Genomic DNA, 24449 nt, shown 5'->3' with positions numbered 1-24449 from the left:
TTGAGGGACTGACAGATTAAAGCAAAATGAGTGGTGGGAGGAAGGGGCAGATGTAGTAGTAACATGGTGGTGATAATGTCACATGCTATGTTCCAAGAATAGAGGCATGGCAGCCATGTTGGTGTACATAACAAGAGAAGCTAACGAGAAATCTTTGGTTAACGGTACACCAACATGGCAGTGATGATGTCACATGCTATGTTCCAAGAATAGAGGCATGGCAGCCATGTTGGTGTACATAACAAGAGAAGCTAACGAGAAAAATTTGGTTAACGGTACACCAACATGGCAGTGATGATGTCACGTGCTAACCAAGAATAGAGACATGGCAGCCTTGTTGGTGTACATAACAAGAGAAGCTAACGAGAAATCTTTGGTTAACGGTACACCAACATGGCAGTGATGATGTCACATGCTAACCAAGAATAGAGGCATGGCAGCCATGTTGGTGTACATAACAAGAGAAGCTAACGAGAAATCTTTGGTTAACGGTACACCAACATGGCAGTGATGATGTCACATGCTAACCAAGAATAGAGGCGTGGCAGCCATGTTGGTGTACATAACAAGAGAAGCTAACGAGAAATCTTTGGCTGACGGTACACCAACATGGCGGCGATGATGTCACATGCTAACAAAAACTTCTTTTTTTCCTTGTAGTAGCTAGACAAGATCGTGGGTTTTGGAATCGGAATTTCTGTCTAATTGCCCTTACTCCCTTGGAAATAATAGTAATGGATGTAACAAGAAACCTAAGATAAGTGTTTATGAAAGAATCAAGTATTTGAGCTACAAAAGACAGCACTGTCTACAAGCAGAGATATTGTCAAAACACTTTTTATTGGTCTCCGGCAGTTTTTTGATGAATCATGATGCTCCATTATATAACAATTTTAATAAGACTTATTGTTGAAATAAATACATGTAATGACTTTACTAAAGCTCAGTGAAAAACCTCTTGTATACAGGTTTGAACTTTTGACTATAGGCCCAGAACCTGTGCAACTTCTATTACATTCTAATTATAACTTATCACCAATACGTTTATTTCTGTTTTACACTTTATAAATGGTTTACTGATAAGTTATCAGCTAGGCAGGCCATTTCTTTCGCTACCAAACGTCTCATCTTGTAGAACTGTTTTGCTAATGAGAGATTTTTTGGAGCGTGAAAAATTTGTTTATGATATTGACTAAAGGTGTTAATAATATTTTTCTGTTGTTTTTACGTCTTGAAGCATTACATGCGGCAAATAAGGACTATGGCAAATGACATTCCAAGTATCTGGAGAAAGAAAAAAGATAGCCGTGAAGCATAAACAACAAGGAAGATAGCTGCAGGATAGGAAGGAAATATGTCAGTGAAAATGATGATAAAACTAAAAAACAACTTCGAAACATTGTGGTTAAGTAAATAAACCTTCTTAATTTGAGTGTAATGTTTTCCCAATATACCACGTGTCATTCCCTAGAGTATCATTTCTTTGTTTAATGGTTGCACCCGAGAAGCCACATGCATGAATATGCTTCAATCATGATAATTTAAATGTAGATTTCACATACCTGTATGACCAGTACCGTCATAGCCAAGGCACCAGTTGGTACCAGGTTATCCTCAATCTTTTCCTTTAGTGCTGGGTAGCATCCCTGTGGATTTATGAAAAGTAGCAGTTTGTTAAAGATATCACTTCCTAGCCCGGAGAAGGTCTTTAATTGGCCTATACCTGTTTAAACAAAAAACTTGGCCAAATTAGTGATATAAGCAAGAATAACACACGTCGAGTGCTTAAATGAAATTCACTACTCTTAAAAATAGCATATAGCTTCTATAATGTGCTGGCTAAGCCTCACTTATTAAATAAAATAGTATAATAATTTTATAATAAAATTTTTACCAGATAAATAGAATTTTTTTCAGAGGCCAAAAGACCTTTTTACCTTGAGCTTATCGCTTTCCCATTTCAGACCACGTGTCATGTCTTCGTTTAACAGTTGCGCATTATCTCAGAAGAAATGTGAATTGGATACGACTCGAACAAAGAATCGTATTCTCTGGGGAATGACTCGTGGTCTACTCGACTCTAAAAAGGTCTACTTTAGCATTAAATCTGGCGTATTTCTGTAGGCTGGATCTATATTATATCAAAAATACGGCCACAACAACCTTGCTTTTTGACCTATCGTAAATAGGTCCATCACCTGACGATTAAATTAATGGTGATGTGTAAGGATCGGCATTCGAGTACTAAATGAGCATTATTTGTGATCGCTACCACAATAACACGATAACAAAGCATTCATCATTAGCTTCCCTTGTTAGATCAACCATCATGGTGACATTTTCATTGTAATCTATATCTCAAATGATTTTGAGTCATGTGGTTGTACCCCAACAATAGTTTTATTCGTTGCAACTTACAGTCGTATGTATTTTGGTTTGGTTAACAAGTTGACCTCTCCCGCAATCTTGACCTTCATATTCTGTCTTGCAGCAGGAGTCTGGTACCGAGGTCGTGTAATTTGTCATTATGTAATCAGTATTGTTTAACCAATCACTGGGCCCGTTTGCACCGCAACACTTCAACTAGAAGAAAAATATAACACATATTCATATTCATATACATTATAGCCGCGCTCTCAACGAGTATCTTAAAATAAAAAATAAAAAAAGCATTTCAAAAACAGTGTAAGTTGGGTAACTATAAATTTCAGGTCACCCATCCAGGTACTAATCTCCCTCAAACGTGCTTGACTCAGTGTCTTGGAAGCCCAAGTTTTTTCCACTGGGCCACGATTTTAGGAAATTAGCACAACAATAGCCATGACAACAATGCAGCAGGTAGACTAGATTATTTTCCACTTCAAATCAACGTGCCAGTGCGTGGCAGAGTGCAAGGGATTAGTTGTAGATATGGTCTGGGGGCCGGCTAGTCTCTCCCCTGATGCTTCGGCTAGAACACTATACTGCGTAATCCGTACACCCAAGGGCAGAGGGACTTAATTGCCGTCATGTCCGAAGTCCATACGATGACCCAGCGGATGTCTAGGGGTATGGCATGAAGGCACTATTTTTCCCCATTATTTTGGAATTAATTATCTAATTAAAGTTCATGGACGCGGGTTCGATTCCCACCGTATTAAGAGTACTTTCTTCTTCTTTTCGTAAATATTTATTTTTTATTTTTTTAAAGCGACTTTTATTAATTCAAGAAAATGAGGATTTTTTTTTCCATAAAGGATGTCTACTTTTTTTTTGCCAGCATTTACCATTAACGGTATCTTGATCTGAAAAAAACGAGCTGTGCCTTCCTGGTTTAGAAAAAGAGCTTTCACTAAACTTGGATTCTCAGTCTTATATTCTGAAGAGATAACTAGCTAAAAACTAGTGTGAGCTGCGTTGGTGTTTCTAATGAAACAGTAATGATAAAAGGGTAAATTATACACCGTGAAAAGATGAAAAAACTTACTGACGTTTCGGACGCTAATCCTTCGTCGGAGTAAAAGAGCGTCTTATATTCTTTACACTAAATTAAATTTCGTCGTCCTTACATGTTATAGCGGAGCACCATAACTTGCAGCTAAAATCATTGCATCGCGACCCGCCGTTTCAAACCAATCATCTTGGGTTTATGCAAATGAGTCTACGAACATGGCTGACTTACTTTATTTTGTAAATCATCGAGTGCTTTAACATTTTCTTTTGGATAATGCACGATGTTCTTTCTGATATCTTTTTCCAGCTCTTTTTGGATCTGAAACGACAATAAAATTTTACGTAGTACTACAAAAAAAAACATACAAAAAAATATATATATAAGACTGGACCCTTAGTGAGATCACAAAGTCACGCTCATGATCTTTTTTTTTTTTTTTTTTTTTCATTATTTATTGGCAATCTTTCTTTATCTATTGGCAATCTAGAAAACCAGAAAAGAACAAGGCTGTAGAAAACCAAAGGGGAGACGCGAAGGGGTCGAGAGTACCCATGCGAGGCAACTCCCCTTATCTTGTTGCTCTTTTGAGAATGGTAAGTAGTGTAAGATGTTTGGCCTTACCTTGTCTTTGTTGTGGAATGCAAGCACAGCCGCGGTAATCTCAAGCAGCAGTAGACCTAACAGCATCGTGAAAAACTACAGATACAAAATGTTGAGTAAGACAGATGGATTAAATTCAATGGATTAAATGGCCCACATCAGGGGTCTCGGAACCGATTTCGAGCCCTATCACATACGAGTCGAGTTTGTTAGATCTTTCCCTTTATTTGAGGGTTTTTCTCCGGGTTTCCCTGTTTTCCTCCCTGAGCAATTAGCTAAATTACAATTAGATATGTGAGCTAGCCATGCCCTGACTTAGCTCAGCCCAGAGCCGGGTTGTTAAAGGGTTCGTTCTGTAAGTTAGCCGTGCCCTGACTTAGGTCAGCCCAGAGGTTGTTACAGGGTCCTATCTGTGTGTTTGCCATGCCCTGACTTAGATCAGCCCAGAGCCGGGTTGTTAAAGGGTTCGTTCTGTAAGTTAGCCGTTCCCTGACTTAGATCAGCCCATCCCGAGGTTGTTCCAGGGATTGATCTGTGAGTTAGCCATGCCCTGACTTAGATCAGCCCAGAGGTTGTTTCAGGGTTCATTCTGCGAGTTAGTCGTGCCCTGACTTAGATCAACCCAGAGGTTGTTTCAGGTCTTTATCTGTGAGTTTGCCATGCCCTGACTTAGATCAGCCCAGAGGTTGCTTCAGGGTTCTATCTGTGAGTTAGCCGTGCCTGACTTAGATCAGCCCAGAGGTTGTTTCAGGGTTTGATCTGTGAGTAAGCCATACCCTGACTTAGATCAGCGCAGAGGTTGCTCCAGGGTTCAATCTGTGAGTTAGCCATGCCCTGACTTAGATCAGCCCAGAGGTTGCTTCAGGGTTCTATCTGTGAGTTAGCCATGCCCTGACTTAGATCAGCCCAGAGGTTGTTTCAGGGTTTGATCTGTGAGTAAGCCATACCCTGACTTAGATCAGCGCAGAGGTTGCTCCAGGGTTCTATCTGTGAGTTAGCCATGCCCTGACTTAGATCAGCCCAGAGTTTGTTTCAGGGTATCGATAAATTCAAGGATAATTAAGATGGATGGTGAATTTGATAAATGTCTTCCTAGATGTTTTACAAATGACTACAAAACAGCTCACCATAGTTAGCATGCATTTGTTATCCTTCATAGCTCCACAACAGCCAAAGAAGGCAACAACAGCAATAGCTACGCCGAGAGCCATCAGTACACGTGGAGCAGTGGCGTAGTTAACACTTGACAGCTGGACATATGGTCCAATAGTGGCTTCTCCCCAGGCTCCTATAGCCAACAGACAAATCCCTAAAACCTACACGTGAAAGAAATTTGATTGGTAATCCACTTAAGGTAGAACAAAGATTGTGATTGGATCAAATAACAAAGAAAATAGACCCATATGGCATGGATGCAATGTGTTCCCATATCAGATCACGTGTCATTTTCTAGAATATCATTTTTAATTGTTTAACAGTTAAGCGAGGATGAATATGATTACATCATTAACATATTGGAAGTATAAGCCTCGATAACTCCAAGATGCATCACTCAAATAAAATAGTAACATTTAACCATTCAACTATTCACTTCATGTAAAATCGATGCTGAAAATATTGAGTCAGGGTTCATAGGCACTTAAAATAATAATAGTATACTCACGAAAAATAGAAGGTTAAAAAAGATAACTAGACACTTGATGATCTTCACAGAGTTTGACATGCTGCTGACCAGGGTTTACCTATAAAGGAACTAATAACGATAATTATTATAGATTTTAATCACTATCGCGTTTCTGATTGGCCGAGAGCCTTCAGCCAATCCCTGATATCGTGTGAACGTGACATGATAAATGTGTGTTATCTGTAGGTTTCTCTGCTTATAGTACAGTCAACAAAATAACTCGACTCTGATTGGTCGAGAGGAGTACAATTATAGCGTTAATTGTACTCCGTAGGAGTACCGAATTAAGTCGCTATGGCATCACGGCCAAAACAATGTCAACAGCGGCAAAAAGAAAAAAAAAAAAAAAAAAAAGAAGCCGTAACAACTAATAAGAACTAATATATCTTTTTTATGCATTTCAGTTGCGCGATGGACTGAAAGTCGGCCGCCAAATAGTCAAAGATGAACGGCGTCGCTTCGCATTTTTTTACTGAAATTTTGTTAAGTGAACTATAAACAAAAAATCGCACTATCTTCTCGTACAATTTGGAAATTAATAGACACGAGTAATGTTTTGAAAGTTCTTGTAATTGCACGAGCCTTTTTCCTATACAAATAATACATTTATGATTTACGATATCATGTTCATCCAATAACTGATAAATAATAATAATATAATATAAAAGTTGATGATGATTATGAAAACTATAAAACAGGTGCATCTCAAATTAAAAGTTGACCGCGTTCCCCGAATAGAATTATGGGTCAACTATTTTTGGTTGAAAGAGAAAAAAATCACCCAATACAATTCTAGATTTAGGAAAGCACGGGTGGCGTGTGCTGCTAATGCGCCGCCTCTCACCAATGCGGCCCGAGTCCGAGTCCTGCCGATCTCGATGTCGTATGTGAGTAGAGTTGTTTGTTGGTTCTCTCCTGTGCTTCGAGGGTTTTTCTCCAGGTTCTCCGGTTTTCCTCCCTCCTCAAAAATCAACTTCTAAATTCTAATTCGATCTTTGGGCTTTCGCCTAAATTGGAGCCTAGGTCTGGTGAGAGAAATGTGGCTTGTGACGTGTTGGTCTGCAACGATGTATGGAACGTGGTCAAGAATTGACTGAATGCGGTTGAGAAGTCGTTGAGAACTGCAAAAACCATAAGCAAGGAACTGAATATCATGCAAAACGTTTGACATTTTGTAACGGTTTTGCTTACAATCGTAAATAAATGATAAAAAATAAATGTTAAATTCATTGATAAAATAATTAAGATAAATAATAAATTTTAGAACAAATATTGTGCTACCTGTGATATGATGTTATAAAGATACATGTCGAATGTTCTATAATAAGACGATGAAATATTCTTTATTTGAACGTTTTTTAAAGAGCTGTTCTTTGGATTACAAATTGAATAAAACAAACAGAATGAGACCACAAAACGGTCAAAGATAAACAAGATGAGATTAGTAACAACATGATCAAATCGATTGATATGATTTGCATTTTAAACACAAACTAATGATAAGCGTTTTTAAACTGTCAGTCCACCCTTAAGAAATTTATATTCAATATATTTCTTTTGCTGGGAATAACGAGCTATGTGTCTTCACCAACTAGAATAGTATGAGGATCTTATTATTGCTGGTTGTCCTAAGAAGCTACCTTGAAATTTGCATTTGCAGCCTGTAAATAAATCTAGACAATATTTCACTTAATTCCTTGCGTTCGAAGTGAGCGTTTACAAACTTGACTCCTTGGCCCCGAGCTCAACGTCTAAGCTGCAGAAATATATTTTTCGCTAAATTATTCCTAAAATTATCTGTCGTTATTAAATAAAGGAAGGAAGGAAAGAATGGTGAGAGGAACGAGCAGATAAACTATCATATAATTGCTTTCTCGCTTTTCTGTTTGCTTGAGTGGCAAATATGCAATAACAATATCAAATGTCTGTTGTAGTGAGTGAATATCAGTTTAAGCAATGTTTTTCTTACCGTTAGTGTTCAGATTCAGATTGAACCAGTCGATCGACAACGTGGTATCGATCGCGGAGATTGCAGTCAGACTCAAGACTAGAATCTTTGCCGTAAACCTTTTGCCATGAACAACAAGAGATCTCGGTGGAGTGTGTTCATGAAGCGAGTCGAGTATGCTTGGAAAAGTAACGCAAGGTATCGTAACGCCTTTCTGACAGTGAGCGCACTCGAACCGTCAACCACTCGTTTAACGTCTTTGACCCTAACATCCTCGGTAAAACAGGGTATAATAAAGGAGCGACAGAATCTTACCTCTAGCTGGGTTCCCGAGGATGTCACTGTAATGTACAATGCATGCTTGGTCCAAAGTTATAAAATAAAAAAGACTGTACTTTTATTGCGTGCTCTCCCCAGTTTTCCCTCTCAACAAACCTTCTCGATCTCCCTCGTCTGATTTCTTCTGATACCCTTCTCGTTTAAAGGGAACTTTGACCGAGGCTGCAGTAATAGTTTCGTAGAATGACATTGCAGTGCATAATGGACTGTTTTAGGGGACGAATTAGATGTCATCTTGGAAATATGTCCAAACTGCCCCACAATGCAGAATGTCTTCTCAGAATGGATGTCCTCAGAATGTCTAATAACCAGGGCCCGGTTGTACGTAGCCTGGATAGCGCTATCCAACGGATAAATCTTATCCAGTTGGTTGGTATTGGAAAACAGCATCAACTCATTCACTGGATAAGGATTTATCCGCCGGATAGCGCTATCCAGGCTTCGTACAACTGGGCCCAGGATCGTACTTAGGCCCCGTTTACACGAAGCCGGATATTTTTGTGAGCGCGATTATTTGTATTTTTTATCTGTTTAGGCCTATCGTTTACACGGAGACGGTATTTAGCCGGCTATTTTCAAAAACGCTCTTCAAAGCGGATATTTTTGAAAACACTGGCCATTCGTTTCCGTGTAAACACTCGAAGCCGGATATTTTCGTTAACGCTGACGTCACTAAACAAAGGAGATCGTATGCTCAGGAACTATGCGCATGTTCATTTAGCTCATATGAGCGTTTTCGAGTCGATGGAGCGTTTTCGTGTAAACGGTCATAAACTCCTGAACATAAGAACCACTGAGGACGTAAAGAAACCCTGGCAGTGACCACCCTCAGTGCCTACACTTCATACTAACCATATCTCGTGCTTGTAAATTGCATAAAAAGCAATCTGTCATTCACAACTCAATGTAAAGCGCCTTTGATTATAATCATATAGAAAAGGCGCTATATAAATCTTAAATCATAAATCATAAAAATCATAAACGATCGAAAACGATGAGCGTTTACACGAAGCTGCATGTAAACGCAAATTTTTTTACCCGGATATAAATATCCGGCTTCGTGTAAACGGGACCTTAAACGTCCTCTTTCTCATTCCGGAAATTGGTCAATACCGCTGTTATCGATGACCATAGGCTCAATCCTATTTATAACTTTTCTACTGCAGTGTCTACCATCTCGCACCCCAGCAACGGCTCTAATTTCAACTGACACTGGTTGTATCGAAAAGTTCAAAGACATGAACTTTCTGCAGCATTTCTGTTGTTTAAGCGAGAAAATGTTGACTCTGCTGTTTCGAGACATGATACTGATGCTGTCATTTTCTTTTCGCACGACGATACAACACATAAATCTAAAACTGCTTAGCCGTTGTCAGAAACATTTACAGTTTGTATCGACACTGACTTTTAGTTCAGTTCTTAAATAAGGAGCGCAATGGCGTAATGAGATTTTCTAATCATAATGAAAACTTTATGTTTTTAACATTTTTACAGCAATTGTAAATCTCTCTACTATTTCACTATGACGTCACTGCTTGTTTATGTCGGGGATAGAATCACCAAATCCAATAGAAAATTCAACAAAATTTGCTCCTAGCGAAACAGTTTAATCTAAAATGGCCTGGTTTTCAGATATAATATGTGTTAATATGTACTAAAATAATATCCTGAGCGTATGCTGGCTATTCTACTTCTCTTCGTGGATTGATACGAGTTTTAGAACAATTTTCGGTGAATTTGCTTTGATTTTGAATCCCTCCGACGACCATGATCCTTTGCGTTTAAACAACAGATTGTTTTGATGTGACGTTATAGTGAAATAGGGCAATTGACTACTCGAATATGACTTTACGAACACTTGAAAATTTACAAAACTTTATTAATAATAATAATAATAATAATAATAATAATAATGATAACAATAATAATGATAATAATAATAATAAGAATAAGAATAAGAATAAAAATAAAAATAATAAAAAACAAATAAATAAGCAAGGAAAAGAAAATTTAATAAAACATTAAATTTACAGTTTTTCAGCTTTAATTTTGATTATCCAAATTGTTTTGAAAATTATCAAAATTGTAACTGAAATATCTGAGTGATGTGTCATCAAGAAAAGCTGTTTCATTTTGCATTGTGGTTTGAAAATTTTCCAAAACGACTCTTCTAAAACCGTGTTTTCCTCGAAAAATAGAGGAAGCAAGAGCGAACAAATTAAGAAAATAGCAATAATGTAAAATATATATTTAAAAATTTAATATGCAATTTTCATTTTGTATAATTATAGTGAGATCGACATAATTTGAAGGAAAACACAATAGCGTTGACATTCAATAGTATCCATAGCAACTTGACACATCAGAACAATCGGTTATTTTCCTTGCAACCATTTAAGGAAGCTGTGACCTGTTTTTGAATATTTCCCCAATCATTCACTCGTAAACAGTTTGTCCTTTAGTCATGAGTTCCCCAGCAGGAAATCATTATTAATCGGCCATCTACGATTCCAGCACAAATTTTTCTCGAGAACTCCTTCGTCAACCGGCCGACAAAAAGCAGCGAGACAACTGCAATTATGTGTGGAGTGAAGTGTTCCAAGTATCTACTTTTCGTCTTTAATTTCTTCTTTTTGGTAAGATATTTGAATTTATTTGCTAAAAACTAAGTTAATTCTTGAGCATTGAGACGTATCATTGATATTTTAGATGATATCATACATGACTCGTAGCGTGAAAATGAGATGCTTTATAAGAGGGCATAATTATACTCAACAGACATTGTTTTAACAATATTACATGGCGACAACTCGTTATTTTGGTTTGCAGAGTAAGTTATAATGTATTGAGTTGCTCAAATCTCTGCTGGTTTAATATTCAACCAAGGTCCTTCAGCCAGGGCAGATTTAATTTGGTTTATTTGCTTACAGAAGAAAGAGTTTTTTGAAAGGATTATCAATATTGAGTGTGAGTGTCAAGTAACACTGTGTAAACTCTGTCCAAGGTTTTCAGCGTTGCTAAAGGTATTCGCTTCTAAACACATGACTCTTAGAAGTCCTAGAGTCATTTTTACAACCTTAAAAGAAAACGTTATGCGAAAAGATGCGAGGAAAAAGCCTTGCAGAAATGCAGCTGAGCACTGAAAGATAAACTAGCAAAGTGGAAACTGTTTATGCCATGTGGTGCAGCTAGCAGAGATAAAGACAAAGAAGCAGAAGTGTAACAAAGGAACTGCCTCGTGGAATGTCTAGCTACATAAAAAACCTCGACTCCCCTTTTCCTTCTATCAGTAGAATTCTTTTTAATTTTTTTAGAAAAGGGAAAGATATAGCTAAAACAATTAAATAACTTCGTTACGAAGAGTCTTCAGTGCAATTCATGCCGTGACATCACTGGACTTTATCAATAGAAATGTTAAATAATTAAGCAGGATGGGACGCGCTTAAAAACTGATATAAAAGCATATGCCATTGTTTGTGCTTTATGGAGGTTCATTTCTGTCGGAAAAAAATAGGAAAATATATTTCTGACAGTCGGAAAGGATGTACACAGATTAGCATGTGGGGCCAAATGAGTATGATATTTCCGCACGCTCGAGTCTTCTTTTGTGTCAAAACCGGATGAATATTTTACAAATAACCAGAATAAAACTTAATTTGATATCCTAAAACGATAATAAAATATCATTGGTCTAAAGAAATTAAAAACGAGTACGTAAATATTCAAAAACAATTCTGTTTTGTTTCCAGAGGTTTTCAAATCCCTAGTTACATTATAGTCATAGCAGATTCAAGTGCTTCAGCAGCATTCTCATTAGTAGCAGCTTTTTTATTTTTACTGATCATTTGATTTTGATAGCATCAATTAAGTTTGTTCCTAGTTTATAGTCGTTTTTTAGTGGTATATCATATTCATAACTTTAGCTAGTTTCCCTCCTGGAGCTCGGACATTTTTTTTCCCGAGAAAAAAATTTGCTTGAAGAAACAAATCCTTAAATAGTTATCTTTCGTTTAACTGTGTTGCCTTTTTCACTTTTTCGGCGTTTCGTCAAGATCTTCCTGCTATCTTTTACTCCTTGTAGACATTAAAAAGTTAGACTGTCCAGATATCGAGCTATACAATGTTTTGAAAAGAAGATACTTTTGTAAGAGGATTAATTACTCAAAGGAGACCAAGGGTTATACTCTGACCGGGCAGGGCCGGGCAGGTGACTACGCAGCACTATTAGTGTCGTCACGCAACGCTCACGACTCTAATAGCGGCTGCGTAGGAGACTAGGTCGAGGCCTGCTAAGCTTGTGATTGCTTACTATCAATCACGTGACTTTTTTGGAGTTGACTGGGGGGCAAACAAGCGGTTGACTGGGGGTAACCCCGGGGGGGGGGGGGGTACTCCCATATGTGGACTATACGGGGATGATTAGAGACTGAAAACAGATTTGACGCACTTCAAGAGAATGACAGTAATGATGTTCCACCTTCAAACACATCAATAAAGTCGAACAATAGCAATGAAGTAAACAATGAAAGCCATAAGCATACTGATGAAGAACAAAGTAAACAAGATTCGCATCCACAACAAGATGAAAAAGGACCGATCCTTATCCTAAGTGATTCCATGCTTAGAGGAGTAAGGCAAGACAAGTTTGCGCCAAATAGATATGTTAATAAGCAGTACATCGCAGGCGGTACAAGAGAGCTTCTGAGACATTTGAACAACATAGAAGATAACACCAACTACGAGTAAATGTCTAATAGATATTTGCACGGCTTGCAATTTACGAATCTTTAATGGAAGGGTTGTTGGTGACTTGACGGGCAAAAAGACTTGTTTTCGATACAACGGAAATAGTCTAGTCGACTATGTAATCGGGAGTACAAATCTACTTGAAAAAGCTCGATTTTTGAAGGTTAATCCACTAATGCCAGATCTATCCGATCATTGTCATATTTCTTGTGGAATAGAAATCCAACTTTACCCCAAAAACAGTGGAAACAAAGAAAGAGAAGAAAATAGGGAATTTTCGACAATTTCTAGCTTAAAGTGGCATACTGGAAATATCGATAAATTACAAAACATTTTAAGCACTACAGAAATGCAAGCAACGCTACGCGAATCAATAGAAAACGCAGATAATGTAGACTCAATGGTTAAAGGCATTTACTGAAACCCTAACAAGCATAGGAACAGAAGCAGGTCTTTGTTCCCTAACTAAACAAACTAAAGCATTTAAAGAAAATACAGATTCACAAAAGTGGTTTGATTCAGAATGTGAAAACGAAAAGAAAAATCTTCGATCTCTTGGAAAACAAATTTGTAGGAATCCAAATAATGAACAACTTCGTAGGAATCTACATACCCATAAAAGGTCCTTTCGAAGCATGAGACGTAAGAAAAACAAATATTTCAATTCAAAATTAATGAACCTTGACCTCAAAGATTCGAAATCCACCTGGAAGTCTTTGAAACAACTTTTTAATGTAGGCAAAGCAAAAAATGCAAACTCCTGTCGAGCAAACGAAAAGGACTTATTTAATCACTTCAAGACGCTTAATAGCTCCCAGACATCTGCAGTAAATACTACGGAGACCTTAGAACAGTCGCAAAGTCAAGGGGAATTAGATTTTTCCATTACAGATCAAGAAGTATATGAAGTTCTAAGTAACCTAAAGAAACATAAAGCTCCCGGCCCTGATAATATTCCAAATGAGCTATTGATAACGGGAAAGGAAGCACTAAAAGGACACCTAATGGTAATTTTCAATAAAATCCTAGACAACGGAAAGTTTCCCTCTTCATGGAATCTAGGATATATTGTTCCATTGCATAAAAAGGACGATCCAACGAAAGCTGAAAATTACCGTGGAATAACACTCCTTTCTGCAATTGGCAAAGTTTTTACGGCAATACTTAACAAACGGCTCTATGATTACCTAACTACGAATAATATAATTAAACAGGAACAGGGTGGGTTTAGAAAAAAGCACGGAACAACAGATAGTATTTTTATTCTGAAATCCGTAATCGATAAATATGTTAAAAGTAAGCCACGGAAGAAAAATAATTTCCTTTTTTCCTGCTTTGTAGATTTTCAAAAAGCGTTTGACTGCATCCCAAGGAAAAAATTAATGGCAAAACTTGAAAATGTTGGTATAAATGGAAATTTTCTAAGAGTGATACAATCGATGTACTCCACTGATCAATCAGCAATCAAAGTAAATGGACACATTTCTCCGACATTTTCCTGTTATATGGGTGTTAAACAAGGCTGTATGCTGAGCCCTACGTTATTTAATTTATATCTTCACGATCTGCCTGACTCATTAAATTCGTGTAACAACAATGATGTAATGTTGAATGGCAAACCGATTAGTACTCTTTTATATGCAGATGACCTGGTTCTGTTCTCTAAATCTGCTAAAGGGCTTCAGAAATATCTCGACAAGCTAGAGGCATTTTGTGAACAATCAGGCTTAACAGTTAATATAACAAAGACAAAAGTGATGGTTTTCAATAATACAGGGAAGACAATGAATAACTTCCAATTCTATTTGAACAAATCTAAACTAGAAAACGTTAAATCATATAAATATTTAGGATTAAATTTTACAACCTTTGGAAACTTTACGTTTGCAAAACAAGAATTAAAAAAAGCTGCATTAAAGGCACTATTTCAGATGAAAAAACAAATGGGTGAATTTTTCACATCCAATATCAAATTAACTATAAAACTGTTTGACTCGCTTGTTACACCAATACTTCTATACGCAAGTGAGATATGGGGTATCGAAACATTAAGCACCAAAGACCAAGAGCCCATGGAACTTGTTCATTTGAAATTTTGCAAAATGCTCCTCAAGGTGACAAAGAATGCTAGTAACCTTGCATGCAGAGCTGAGTTAGGAAGGTTTCCGCTAAAATGCAAAGCATGCAGTAAAAGCTTTAAATTCTGGCATAAAATTATAAAGTCGGAACTACACCCAAAAAAACTTTCAGCCGAAGTCTACCAAGATATTAAAAATGAAACTAAAAAAGCCTTTTGGAGCATAAAAATTAAAACTACTTTAGAACAACTCGGATTGGGGATAATTTGGATGAAACAAAATGAACTTTCTCCAAGATGGTATGAATATGGAAAAATAATAACCCAAAGAATATATGACATTGAGAGGCAAATTTTATGGAGTAATCTCCACAATGATGAAAGGAAAGACGACAGACATAAAAATAAACTCAGAGTCTTTCGTCAGTTCAAAACGGATTATAACTTTGAAGAATATTTAAGTCAAGTCACCAATGTTAAGCACAGAGTGGCGCTTACAAAATTAAGAATTAGTAACCATAAGCTTGAAGTAGAAACGGGGAGGTATAAGAGGCCTTATCTCATTTACGATGAAAGGATTTGCCCAGTGTGTAAGTCGGGAGTAGAAAACGAAAAACACTTCTAGTTTGGTGTCCACTATATGACTCTCATAGAAACGACTTAAGAGAGTTCATAGAAAAAAACACCAGCATTAATTTCAACAATATGAGCGCTGACAGTCGTTTTATGTTCTTAATCAATTCAAAATAAGCGTCTCTACAAAGAGCCATATCAGCATACATTCATCAACGTATGCTGATACGTGAAAATGAATTAAGAAAATTACCTAATACATAGTATATATATATACCTATAATATATTTGGAATCAAACACTCATGTACTATTAGTATAAGGTGCCAAATAAAATTGTATTGTATTGTATTGTATTGTATTGATCCGCTGAACAGGGTATGGTTTTTCGAGCTTATTGTCATAAACAGGGCATGCAATTTCACTCAAGTTTCAAGTTCTTCCTGAGTTTCCTGTCATATTCAGGATTTCTACTTTCGTATTGACTGAAACTTGTTACCATGGTCGTAAAAAAAATGATACGTGAGATGACATGATAATTGAAACAGGAACTCAGTGCAATCGATTATATCTTTTGTCACTATTGTATTTGACTATTTTCACGACATCAAACCAGAAAACAAGAGATCAAAACTACCTCCAGGATTCTACAAGCCATTAAAAAAGAGCTATTACCGGAAGTGACGTCTATTGATAGCAACCTATTGACAGATTTTGTCACGTACTAATCTCATGGGTAGAATTTCAGAGATGTTTAATAGGAACACACAGGAATCCCAAAACCAAAAAGCCCTTTTATAGAGAGTATTATGCTTTGATGTTTCTCCTTCAGCATAACTCAGTTTTCCCAGTACCTTTGCAAACAATGAAATGATAGTTATGTATTCTGAACTGAGTAAATATCCAGTATGTTTGCTTGACGTCGCAGCCTGGGCCCAAACTGTTTTTGTTTGGCTGCTTCAAGCCGGTTTTGACCATTACTATTCTCTACTTTCACATCCCCATAATACTTTGCGTCTTTGGGGGGTAACCAGAGGGTAAAATCCCACTTATTTTGCTGAAGGCTGATCAGACAATGTTGACAATACCTTGCTTGGTATCCAAAAATAAAATGAAGAAGTAAAAAAAAAACAGAAAAAGATAGAAGCTTGAAGACGTTTAAGGTAAATTTTAAACATTTTTTCGTAAGTCAATACATTTTCTGTAAGACCAAAACTCTTGATGATCTGTACACGCAAAAATAATTGGAATAAACTGATAATCAGTATTGTACAGATAAAAGCAGGCATAGTATAAATTCAATTAGGAAACATTTCAATTTGGGACAGTGTTTTGATTGGTTACCCCCAAAAACGCAAGACATTATGGGGATGTGAAAGTAGAGGATGAGAAAAATTTCCAATCTCGTTCCCAGAGTCCTCCAGCGCCTTCCTCACCAACTACACAGGAAACCCATTCCCCAAAGTGTCTTAACGTGTCAATGTCTTTTACGTTTAGTTATCAGGGTTAGCAGTACTTGGTATTGGTATCTGGACCAAGATAGATGCTGGACAGTTTGATTCGTTCTTAGGGACTAGTGGATATGCTATATCTGCCAATATCTTGATAGCAGCCGGTGCCTTCGTGGTGATCGTTGCTTTCCTGGGATGCTGTGGTGCAGTCAGAGAAAACCGATGCATGCTGGGAACGGTGAGTATTAGACGTAAGCATGGACCGCGCAGAAAAGGGCCTGGGGCTTAAACCTCTCAACATTTTACGACATTTTACTCTTTACTTGTCAAATGGGATTTTTCCTTTCCCAATTCTTGGCTTGCACGTGACGTCATGAAAAAAAATTCCACAGTATTCAATCTACAAAACTGTTTGTCGAATACTTTGTTTACAAAATGTCCTATTCTGAGAGTGATCCACGGTTCTTGGTCAGTTAGTATTGAGGGCTTAAATTCATTGGTGAATTTTCAGTCGAAGACGAAGATGACACCATAGAAAAACGTTTGCGCATGCGTGCACTTTAGCACGTTTTCTAAGAATTTTGAAGAGTTCGAGTGAGAAAAGTAATGTTTGTTTTCTCCAAGTATGCAAAACGTTTGAGAGTATACTTTTGTCAGACCAAGATACTGTATTAACAAACACAATATGAAAGAATTAGCCTTAAGTTTCAAGCGTCGACATAAAGTTTTGGCATTTTGTGAAGTCCAATTAATAAGGCATGTTTGAAAGTCGAATTTACATATGTTTTGACTAATTTGCATACGGATTCAGAGCATGCGCAGACGTTTTTCACTCAATACGTACGTGAAAGAGTGATTGTTGTGCTCGTATTATAATGAAAAGCCGTGGATTTTGAAAGAAGAACGAGAAACTAAAGAAACGAAAATGAAAATAGCGAAGAAAGAGGGTAAAAAAAAAAATAGGTGAAGAAGGAAGATAAATAGAAACACAGATTCAAAAATGAACCTTTTTATCAAATTTCAGTTTTTTGCGGTGCTTCTTCTCATATTCTGTGCTGAAGCTGTTGCTGGAATCCTTGGATTTATTTATCGCGACCAGGTAAGATTTTTGTGCTCAAATGAACATGTCTGTGCTATAGACCAAGCGACCCAAACCCGCAGACAAACTAACTAACCACTCAGAAACGTGAACCAAAAAACGAACTTCCAAACAACCAATTGAACAAACAAAAATTAAAAGAGTAGATAGCTAAAAGCAACGAACAACCAACCAAGAAACCTTCCAATCCTGATGCATGCGCCTAAACACCCCTTCCTTCCTTCATCCATCTATATGAGAATCAGCCATATAACCAAGCAACTAAAAAGAATAAACAATCCCCTCCAACCGTGCACCCAATCACCCATTCCTTCATCCATCATGCATATGAAAATCTGTTATTAAGCAATTATTGGATGAGGTTGAGCATGATATCGTAGATTATCAAGACCGAGGCTACGTTATAACACAGCCAAGGTGTTGATATTTACGATATTATGCGATACCGAATTCAATAATTGCTTTATTATACTTTTTTTTTATATTGGAACATGAACATTGAATTATAGAGACAAGAATTGTGAACGCCATGATGTAGCGTGAAAAACGCAAAATTCTAAATTCAAAAATATATTAAGAATTCTCCATAAAATATATGAAAATAAGTTAAGGATTCCTTAAATAATTGTTTTTGTACATAATTCTGGAAATAAATACACATAATGAATAAAAACAAAGCTACCACAGCGTAACCTTGAATGAACTTGACATGATAAATGTATTATCTGTAGGAAAACCTATCAGGGATTGGCTGAGGGCTCTCGACCAATCAGAATTGAGATACTTAGTAAAATGTATAATGATATCATACAATTGTATATAATATAAAAATGGTTGATTGTTGATAAAGGCCGGTTTAGACGGTACGATTTTCGCCTACAACTATCGTATACAACACGCTCGCGCCAAACTACAACTCGAGTCGTAGCGTGTAAATCAAGCCTACAACTCGCCTACGACAGACGCGAGCGTGTTGTATACGATAGTTGTAGGCGAAAATCGTACCGTCTAAACCGGCCTTAAGAAATTATAAAACAGCAATAAAAATGCATCAGAGTGACTTTGCCTGGCGTGGTGAGTGTGTGAGCAACTTTATTTTCGATGGAATCTAGCTGGATTATTTTTCTCTTTTTGGACGACCTTCGCCTGAATTCACGATGTAAGGACCCGACCTGATTCAACGTACGGCCAGTTCAAATATTCACTTTATTCTGTAGTATTCATGCGACGCAGATTCCTCTCCTTTCAAAACGAGAAGACAAATTTCGCCCATGTAATATCCTGTATTTATTTAACTCTTCAGGTAGAGAAAGAAATCAGTACTGAAATCACCAAACAAATCAAAAACGAATATGGTTTTTCTTCAACGATTGATTATAATGTCAACATACTTCAACAAAGGGTAAATATCTTTGTCATTTATTGGAAGCTTCTCCCTTCCCACCCCATTCCCTAACCAACTGGGAGGGGGGTAGGTATAAACAAAATTGTAGAGTGGAGGCCACAGGGACTAATTTGACAAAGGTAACCAATCACAAGGTAGAATAAAAACAAAGCAAATTCCAACTGTACGCGACAGGTCACCAGGCCCAGAAGAGTTGTCCGAGAGACACTGGGTACTATTGCGATAGAACTAAGATAGTTAACGCAGCACGTGAACTTTAGTTATGAAATTTAGTTATTAAGAGGAATATGGGAGATTGTTATTGAGTTTTTCTTTTGGATTCGATAGGGACACATTCGGTAAGTCTATTATAGTTTGTATTAGATCACACAGATTGATTCTAAGAATATCTTTGATTGTATTTATAGTGAACCGCGCATCGATACACGACACATCGACGCATCAACACAGCATACTTTCGAGAATTTCTATCTTATGGAATAATAACGACATGAGAGATAATGAATCTTCGTTTAATCTGATTAGGAAATAGATGTATGTATTGAATGCGAGTTGCATGAAGGACCCAATAAATATAGATCAATGAAAGCATAGTTAATTTCGATGAAAGGCAAGAATATTTTCTACACCAACTTGAGCCAATCAGGAGCGAGCAATGAAGCCAGGTTCTGATTATATATATGACAAACAGCTTTTTGCACATTATGATTCTGAGATCAATATGGTACCGATTATGCTCCTAATTGGCCATTCCCCATTTCAGACCACATCCATGTCATTCCCTAAATTGTCATTTCTTTGTTAGATGGTTATAAATGAGAAGCACATTAATATGGATGCAACTCAAACAAAGAAAATGATTCTCAAGAGAATGACATGAGAAAACATTACGCCCAAGGGAAAAAAATCTATTTTTACTCTACAAACGATTTGTTAGCATTATAAAGTGGCTCCAGTGCACGCGCAGTAGAAGGTCCATCACCCAATTCTTAAGGGACTTCTAACAGGCAATGTTTTTTTTTTGTCAATAGCTCAAATGTTGTGGTGCGAAAAACAGAGAGGACTACAAGGAGAGCAGATGGCGCAAGGAACTGAACCCCAACAAGCTAGTACCTCTCAGCTGCTGCATCGAGAATGCGAACAAAACGTCTTGTTATAAGGATTCCTCTTACGATCAAGTTTACGAAAAGGTAATGTGTGAGATGGAGAGCACACCATATACCCGTGAAAGGAAACCAACGATTTCTAATAGTCCCTTTTCTCATTGATGGTTTTCAACCATTCCCAAGAGAATTGACACGGCGGCCATGTTGGAGGATATAAAAAAGAATTCATTGACAATTCTTTTGTTAAGTTCCTCCAACATGGCCGCCGTGAAAACCATCAATTCTGTAAATACCGTTGTGTTGTGTCACTAAAGACTCCTGCACAAAGCTTTGCCTCAGCTTAAAAGCATATCATTTGCAAATTAGCAAATCGAGTTCCCTTTTCTGTGGTCTGTACTCTTATTGAACATGGAATGGCATCAGCATATGATCCAAACTCAAGTGGAAACAAGAGCGTAGCAAGATCTGGGATGGACGATCTGAGATATAGCGGAATTTTTGTCTGACTTTTTTTTGTCACATTTCAAAGATCATGCTTTATATTTCAATGTAAAAGGAAGCTACGGTGTTCGGCTGTGAATACATCACATTTTGCAGCGTGTTACTCAGTTTTAGATCTGCGACCGACAACGTTTTTTGAAATAGGCTTATGCAGCCAGTGCCATGTTTAGTTACGTTCGCTTGATGTTTAGTTAAGGCGCCTAGATGCGTTTATTTGTCCTTTATTGGAAGGAAATTCCATGTGAACTCACTAAATCCCGCAAGATCTTTTTACCAATCACCGATTACCCGCGACGGATTGAACCCAAGCGTGGTTGAGTTGAAATTCTTGCGAATAAAAGTCATTTAACGAAGCAAAAACCAAGTTTAAGTGATAAGAATAGGGGATGCCCTTTCTTGAACCCCAACAGCCGGTGTATGGAAACATTTTAATTCTAACGGCGTTTGGTCTGCTATAAGCCATTGAGGAAAAAATTGGGTCGATTGGATGTTGCAGCGCATAATTGTCTTAGGGGACATATTTCCAAAATGGCGTCTATTTCGTACCCTAAAACAGCCCCAGATGCACTGCCATGCCATATCAACCCAGTCTTTACCTCCACCTAGGAATAGATTATCCTGTGAGTATGAACCATGATTTCCCTCCGCAGTTGGCGACATTACTAAGTCGTTCATAACATATCTGTTTGATTCCAGGGATGTATTTCTGAGCTTAAAACATTTGCAGATAACCACATGGTTCTGATAGGAGCCATTGCTGCAGGGATATCGGGTATACAGGTATGTAAGACTCATCATCATCATCATATCATCATCATCATATCACCATAATATCATCATCATCAATATAATCACGTCATCACATCATCACATCACCATCATCACATCATCATCATCACTATTATTACATCATCACCATCATCATCATTACCACCATCCTCATCATTATCGCCATCATCATCATTACCACCATCCTCATCATTATCACCATCATCATCACATCATCATCATCACAACATCATCATCACTATTATTGCATCATCACCATCATCATCATTACCATCCTCATCATTATCACCATCATCATCATTACCACCATCCTCATCATTATCACCATCATCATCACATCATCATCATCACAACATCATCATCACTATTATTGCATCATCACCATCATCATCATTACCATCCTCATCATTATCACCATCATCATCATTACCATCCTCATCATTATCACCATCATCATCATCATCATCATTACCATAATCATCACCATCATCACTATTAATGCATTATAATTACCATCATCATCATCATCACCATTATCATATCATCATTATCACCATCATCATCATTACCATTATCATATCATCATCATCACTAGTATCACACCATCATCATCACCATCATCATCATCATCATCATCATTACCACCATGTCACCACCATCATCACCATCATCATTACCACCATGTCACCATCATCATCATCATCATGTCACCATCACCATCATCATCACCATCATCATCACCATCATCATATCATTTTCAGGCTCCTTACTTTTTACCACTCATCATCATCAGTGTGATCGCGTCGTATACTAGTAATAATTTTAATTGTTTTCTCTTCATATATTGTTTAAAAGGTTTAATTTCTTTAATTTGCCTATTAACTTCTTTCATTTCCCTCGTTTGTTTCAGTTATTTGGGATGGTATTCGCGTGTTGCCTATTCTGTTCTATCGTGGACTGAAGACATATTGTATATCACTGACCTCAAACTACAACAGTTAGTTATCTTGCTCGTCGACCTGAAGAACAAACCAAAACTCTCCAGAATCATAGCCATTGGTTCACCTTAACTGAGGAGTTTCTTGGTTCCTCTGTTCGTAGATAACCTAGGTCCAGAATAGCTTACGAGTTCAGAAATTGTATTAATTGCAATCACATGCTACAACAATCTCTTATCGTCATCGTTGCTTCCACATATGTCAAAGTTTTCCGTTGCTATATCCTTTATTTGAATAGGATCCCTATTTGAAATACATCTCCACACACACACACACACACCTATATAAAGAGGATATTACCTTATTTCAATGTAAATGTGCACAACACACACGTATATATACATAATACCTTCTCGATGTAAATGTACACAAGTTAAGAACAAAAGACTAGAAGCACTACGTTTCTGCTAAGTGCCGCTAACCTCAAAATGAAGCTCGACGTCTGGCGTTTTCCGTCAAACTTTCAACATTAGAGACTTTTAGCAAGACGTTCTTGCGAGCTCTGCAAACCTCAAACTACAGTTCGACTTCCAGCGTTTTCCGTCAAACTGTCGACATGTAGCAAGGCGTCATAACGAAGTTGTAGCTGGACGAGCCGCCATATTGAATTTTATGGATGCTGACTGTTTCTCTGTGTTTGCGGGACTGTTTCTGAGCCTGATCCCTAGAGGTTAGTGATGAACCTGATGCTAAAGGTCTCTAATACCCAGAAAATAATACTCTCGTTTCAATGCTTCTTGGAATCTACGACCGAGAATCACTGAAGGGAGTTAGAAGCCCTCTGGAACTCAGGGTCTGTTAGCTTCCATTTTGTATAGAATATTCATGTGTTGCAGTGAAGGTCCATGGGATTTCAAAGTGTTTGTATTCACTACTAAACGGTTCACTAGTCAAACACCCTAGCGAGGTAACAAGGTAGTTTCTAAGAATTATTCAAACTCATGAATAATTAATGATCATTCAGACCTATCAGGTCCTTCAAATCCATCACGTGCATGGATCCTTAATACCTGATAATAGTTCAACATGGATATCTTTATATAAAGATTTTGAAATTTTTTATAAAGGACCAAAAGAGTACAAGAGCAGGTCACGAATAAGGACCCTAAATACTCATTAATTATTCATGAAGTTTTGAAAGTGTTCAATAAACTTGCAGATCGTGTTTTATCAGATCTAAAACCACGAGGCGTAAGCCTGATAAAACACGATCTCGTTTTTAAACTATACTTTAAACTTAAACTCTTAGAGTCTTTTATCCTTATAGACTATATTAATCAATAAAATTGCATGAGCTGTTATTAATCTCGCTTTATGATTGGTTGGGGGCGCGTGCTCTATGCGCGAGGACTGGGAAATATCTTTTTGGGTAGATGATGCAGTAGTCGCAGTACCATATGAACAGAAAATGACTATGTGGAGCAAAAGATCTAGTAAGTCAACTTTTCCCAGGCAGCATTTCAATCCAGAAAAATACACTCGATTTTTTTTTCTTTTCGAAATTTACCAATGAATCGTTAATGCTGAATATGAGCAAAGAGCAATAAAGTATAGTCACTGTTTCCTAAAAAAATAGCAGTGCAAAATAACTTTACTGTATGACCATTCCCTAAAGGTGCATACACACGGTGCAAGATTGCCACAGCATTGCACGCAACAAATTTGAACCGGGTTGACTACACACGTTGCAACAAAATCACG

General features: G+C 37.3%; 2 protein-coding genes across 6 annotated transcripts; one reads left to right on the top strand and one right to left on the bottom strand.

Moving 5' to 3' along the window:
* Window positions 1-821: 821 nt before the first annotated feature.
* LOC116293849 (leukocyte surface antigen CD53) lies at window positions 822-8430 on the bottom strand. 5 transcript variants are annotated; one of them, XM_089026611.1, is made up of 9 exons: window positions 8101-8429; window positions 6562-6838; window positions 5697-5786; window positions 5161-5349; window positions 4055-4129; window positions 3662-3751; window positions 2419-2583; window positions 1563-1646; window positions 822-1284 (listed from the first exon to the last, which is right to left on the bottom strand). In XM_089026611.1, the coding sequence occupies exons 3-9, from the start codon at window positions 5754-5756 to the stop codon at window positions 1240-1242; spliced, it is 708 nt and encodes a 235-aa protein (XP_088882737.1). In that variant the 5' UTR covers window positions 5757-5786; window positions 6562-6838; window positions 8101-8429; the 3' UTR covers window positions 822-1239. The 5 variants fall into 5 exon arrangements, with proteins under 5 accessions (XP_088882737.1, XP_088882736.1, XP_031557200.2 ...); XM_089026610.1 differs by lacking the exon at window positions 8101-8429 and adding an exon at window positions 7687-7863; XM_031701340.2 differs by lacking the exon at window positions 6562-6838 and having other exon boundaries at window positions 8101-8430.
* A 1979-nt stretch (window positions 8431-10409) lies between these two features.
* LOC116293848 (CD151 antigen) lies at window positions 10410-24053 on the top strand. Its single transcript, XM_031701337.2, has 7 exons — window positions 10410-10640; window positions 16897-17088; window positions 17875-17949; window positions 19253-19351; window positions 20386-20544; window positions 21658-21741; window positions 22661-24053. Exons 1-7 carry the CDS (start codon window positions 10584-10586, stop codon window positions 22709-22711), a joined length of 717 nt encoding a protein of 238 aa, XP_031557197.1. The 5' UTR covers window positions 10410-10583; the 3' UTR covers window positions 22712-24053.
* Window positions 24054-24449: the final 396 nt, after the last annotated feature.

This window comes from Actinia tenebrosa, unplaced genomic scaffold, assembly GCF_029948245.1.
Source record: "Actinia tenebrosa isolate PJP-AT-01 unplaced genomic scaffold, QUT_ActTen_1.0 PGA_scaffold10__47_contigs__length_13832649, whole genome shotgun sequence".
Taxonomy (NCBI): Eukaryota; Metazoa; Cnidaria; class Anthozoa; order Actiniaria; family Actiniidae; genus Actinia; species Actinia tenebrosa.
Note: the sequence above shows the minus strand (reverse complement) of the source record. Positions and strands in the feature narration are given on the sequence as shown.

Excerpts from the sequence above, each read along its gene's own strand:
- LOC116293849 (XM_031701340.2), bottom strand. The coding sequence starts at position 5,756 with ATGTCAAACTCTGTGAAGATCATCAAGTGTCTAGTTATCTTTTTTAAC. Across the intron at positions 5,350-5,696 it reads TTTTTAACCTTCTATTTTTC|GTTTTAGGGATTTGTCTGTT; the intron begins GTGAGTATACTA and ends TTTCACGTGTAG. Across the intron at positions 1,647-2,418 it reads AAACCAAAATACATACGACT|GGATGCTACCCAGCACTAAA; the intron begins GTAAGTTGCAAC and ends ATAAATCCACAG.
- LOC116293848 (XM_031701337.2), top strand. The coding sequence starts at position 10,584 with ATGTGTGGAGTGAAGTGTTCCAAGTATCTACTTTTCGTCTTTAATTTC. Across the intron at positions 10,641-16,896 it reads TCTTTAATTTCTTCTTTTTG|TTATCAGGGTTAGCAGTACT; the intron begins GTAAGATATTTG and ends TTTTACGTTTAG. Across the intron at positions 17,089-17,874 it reads ACCGATGCATGCTGGGAACG|TTTTTTGCGGTGCTTCTTCT; the intron begins GTGAGTATTAGA and ends ATCAAATTTCAG.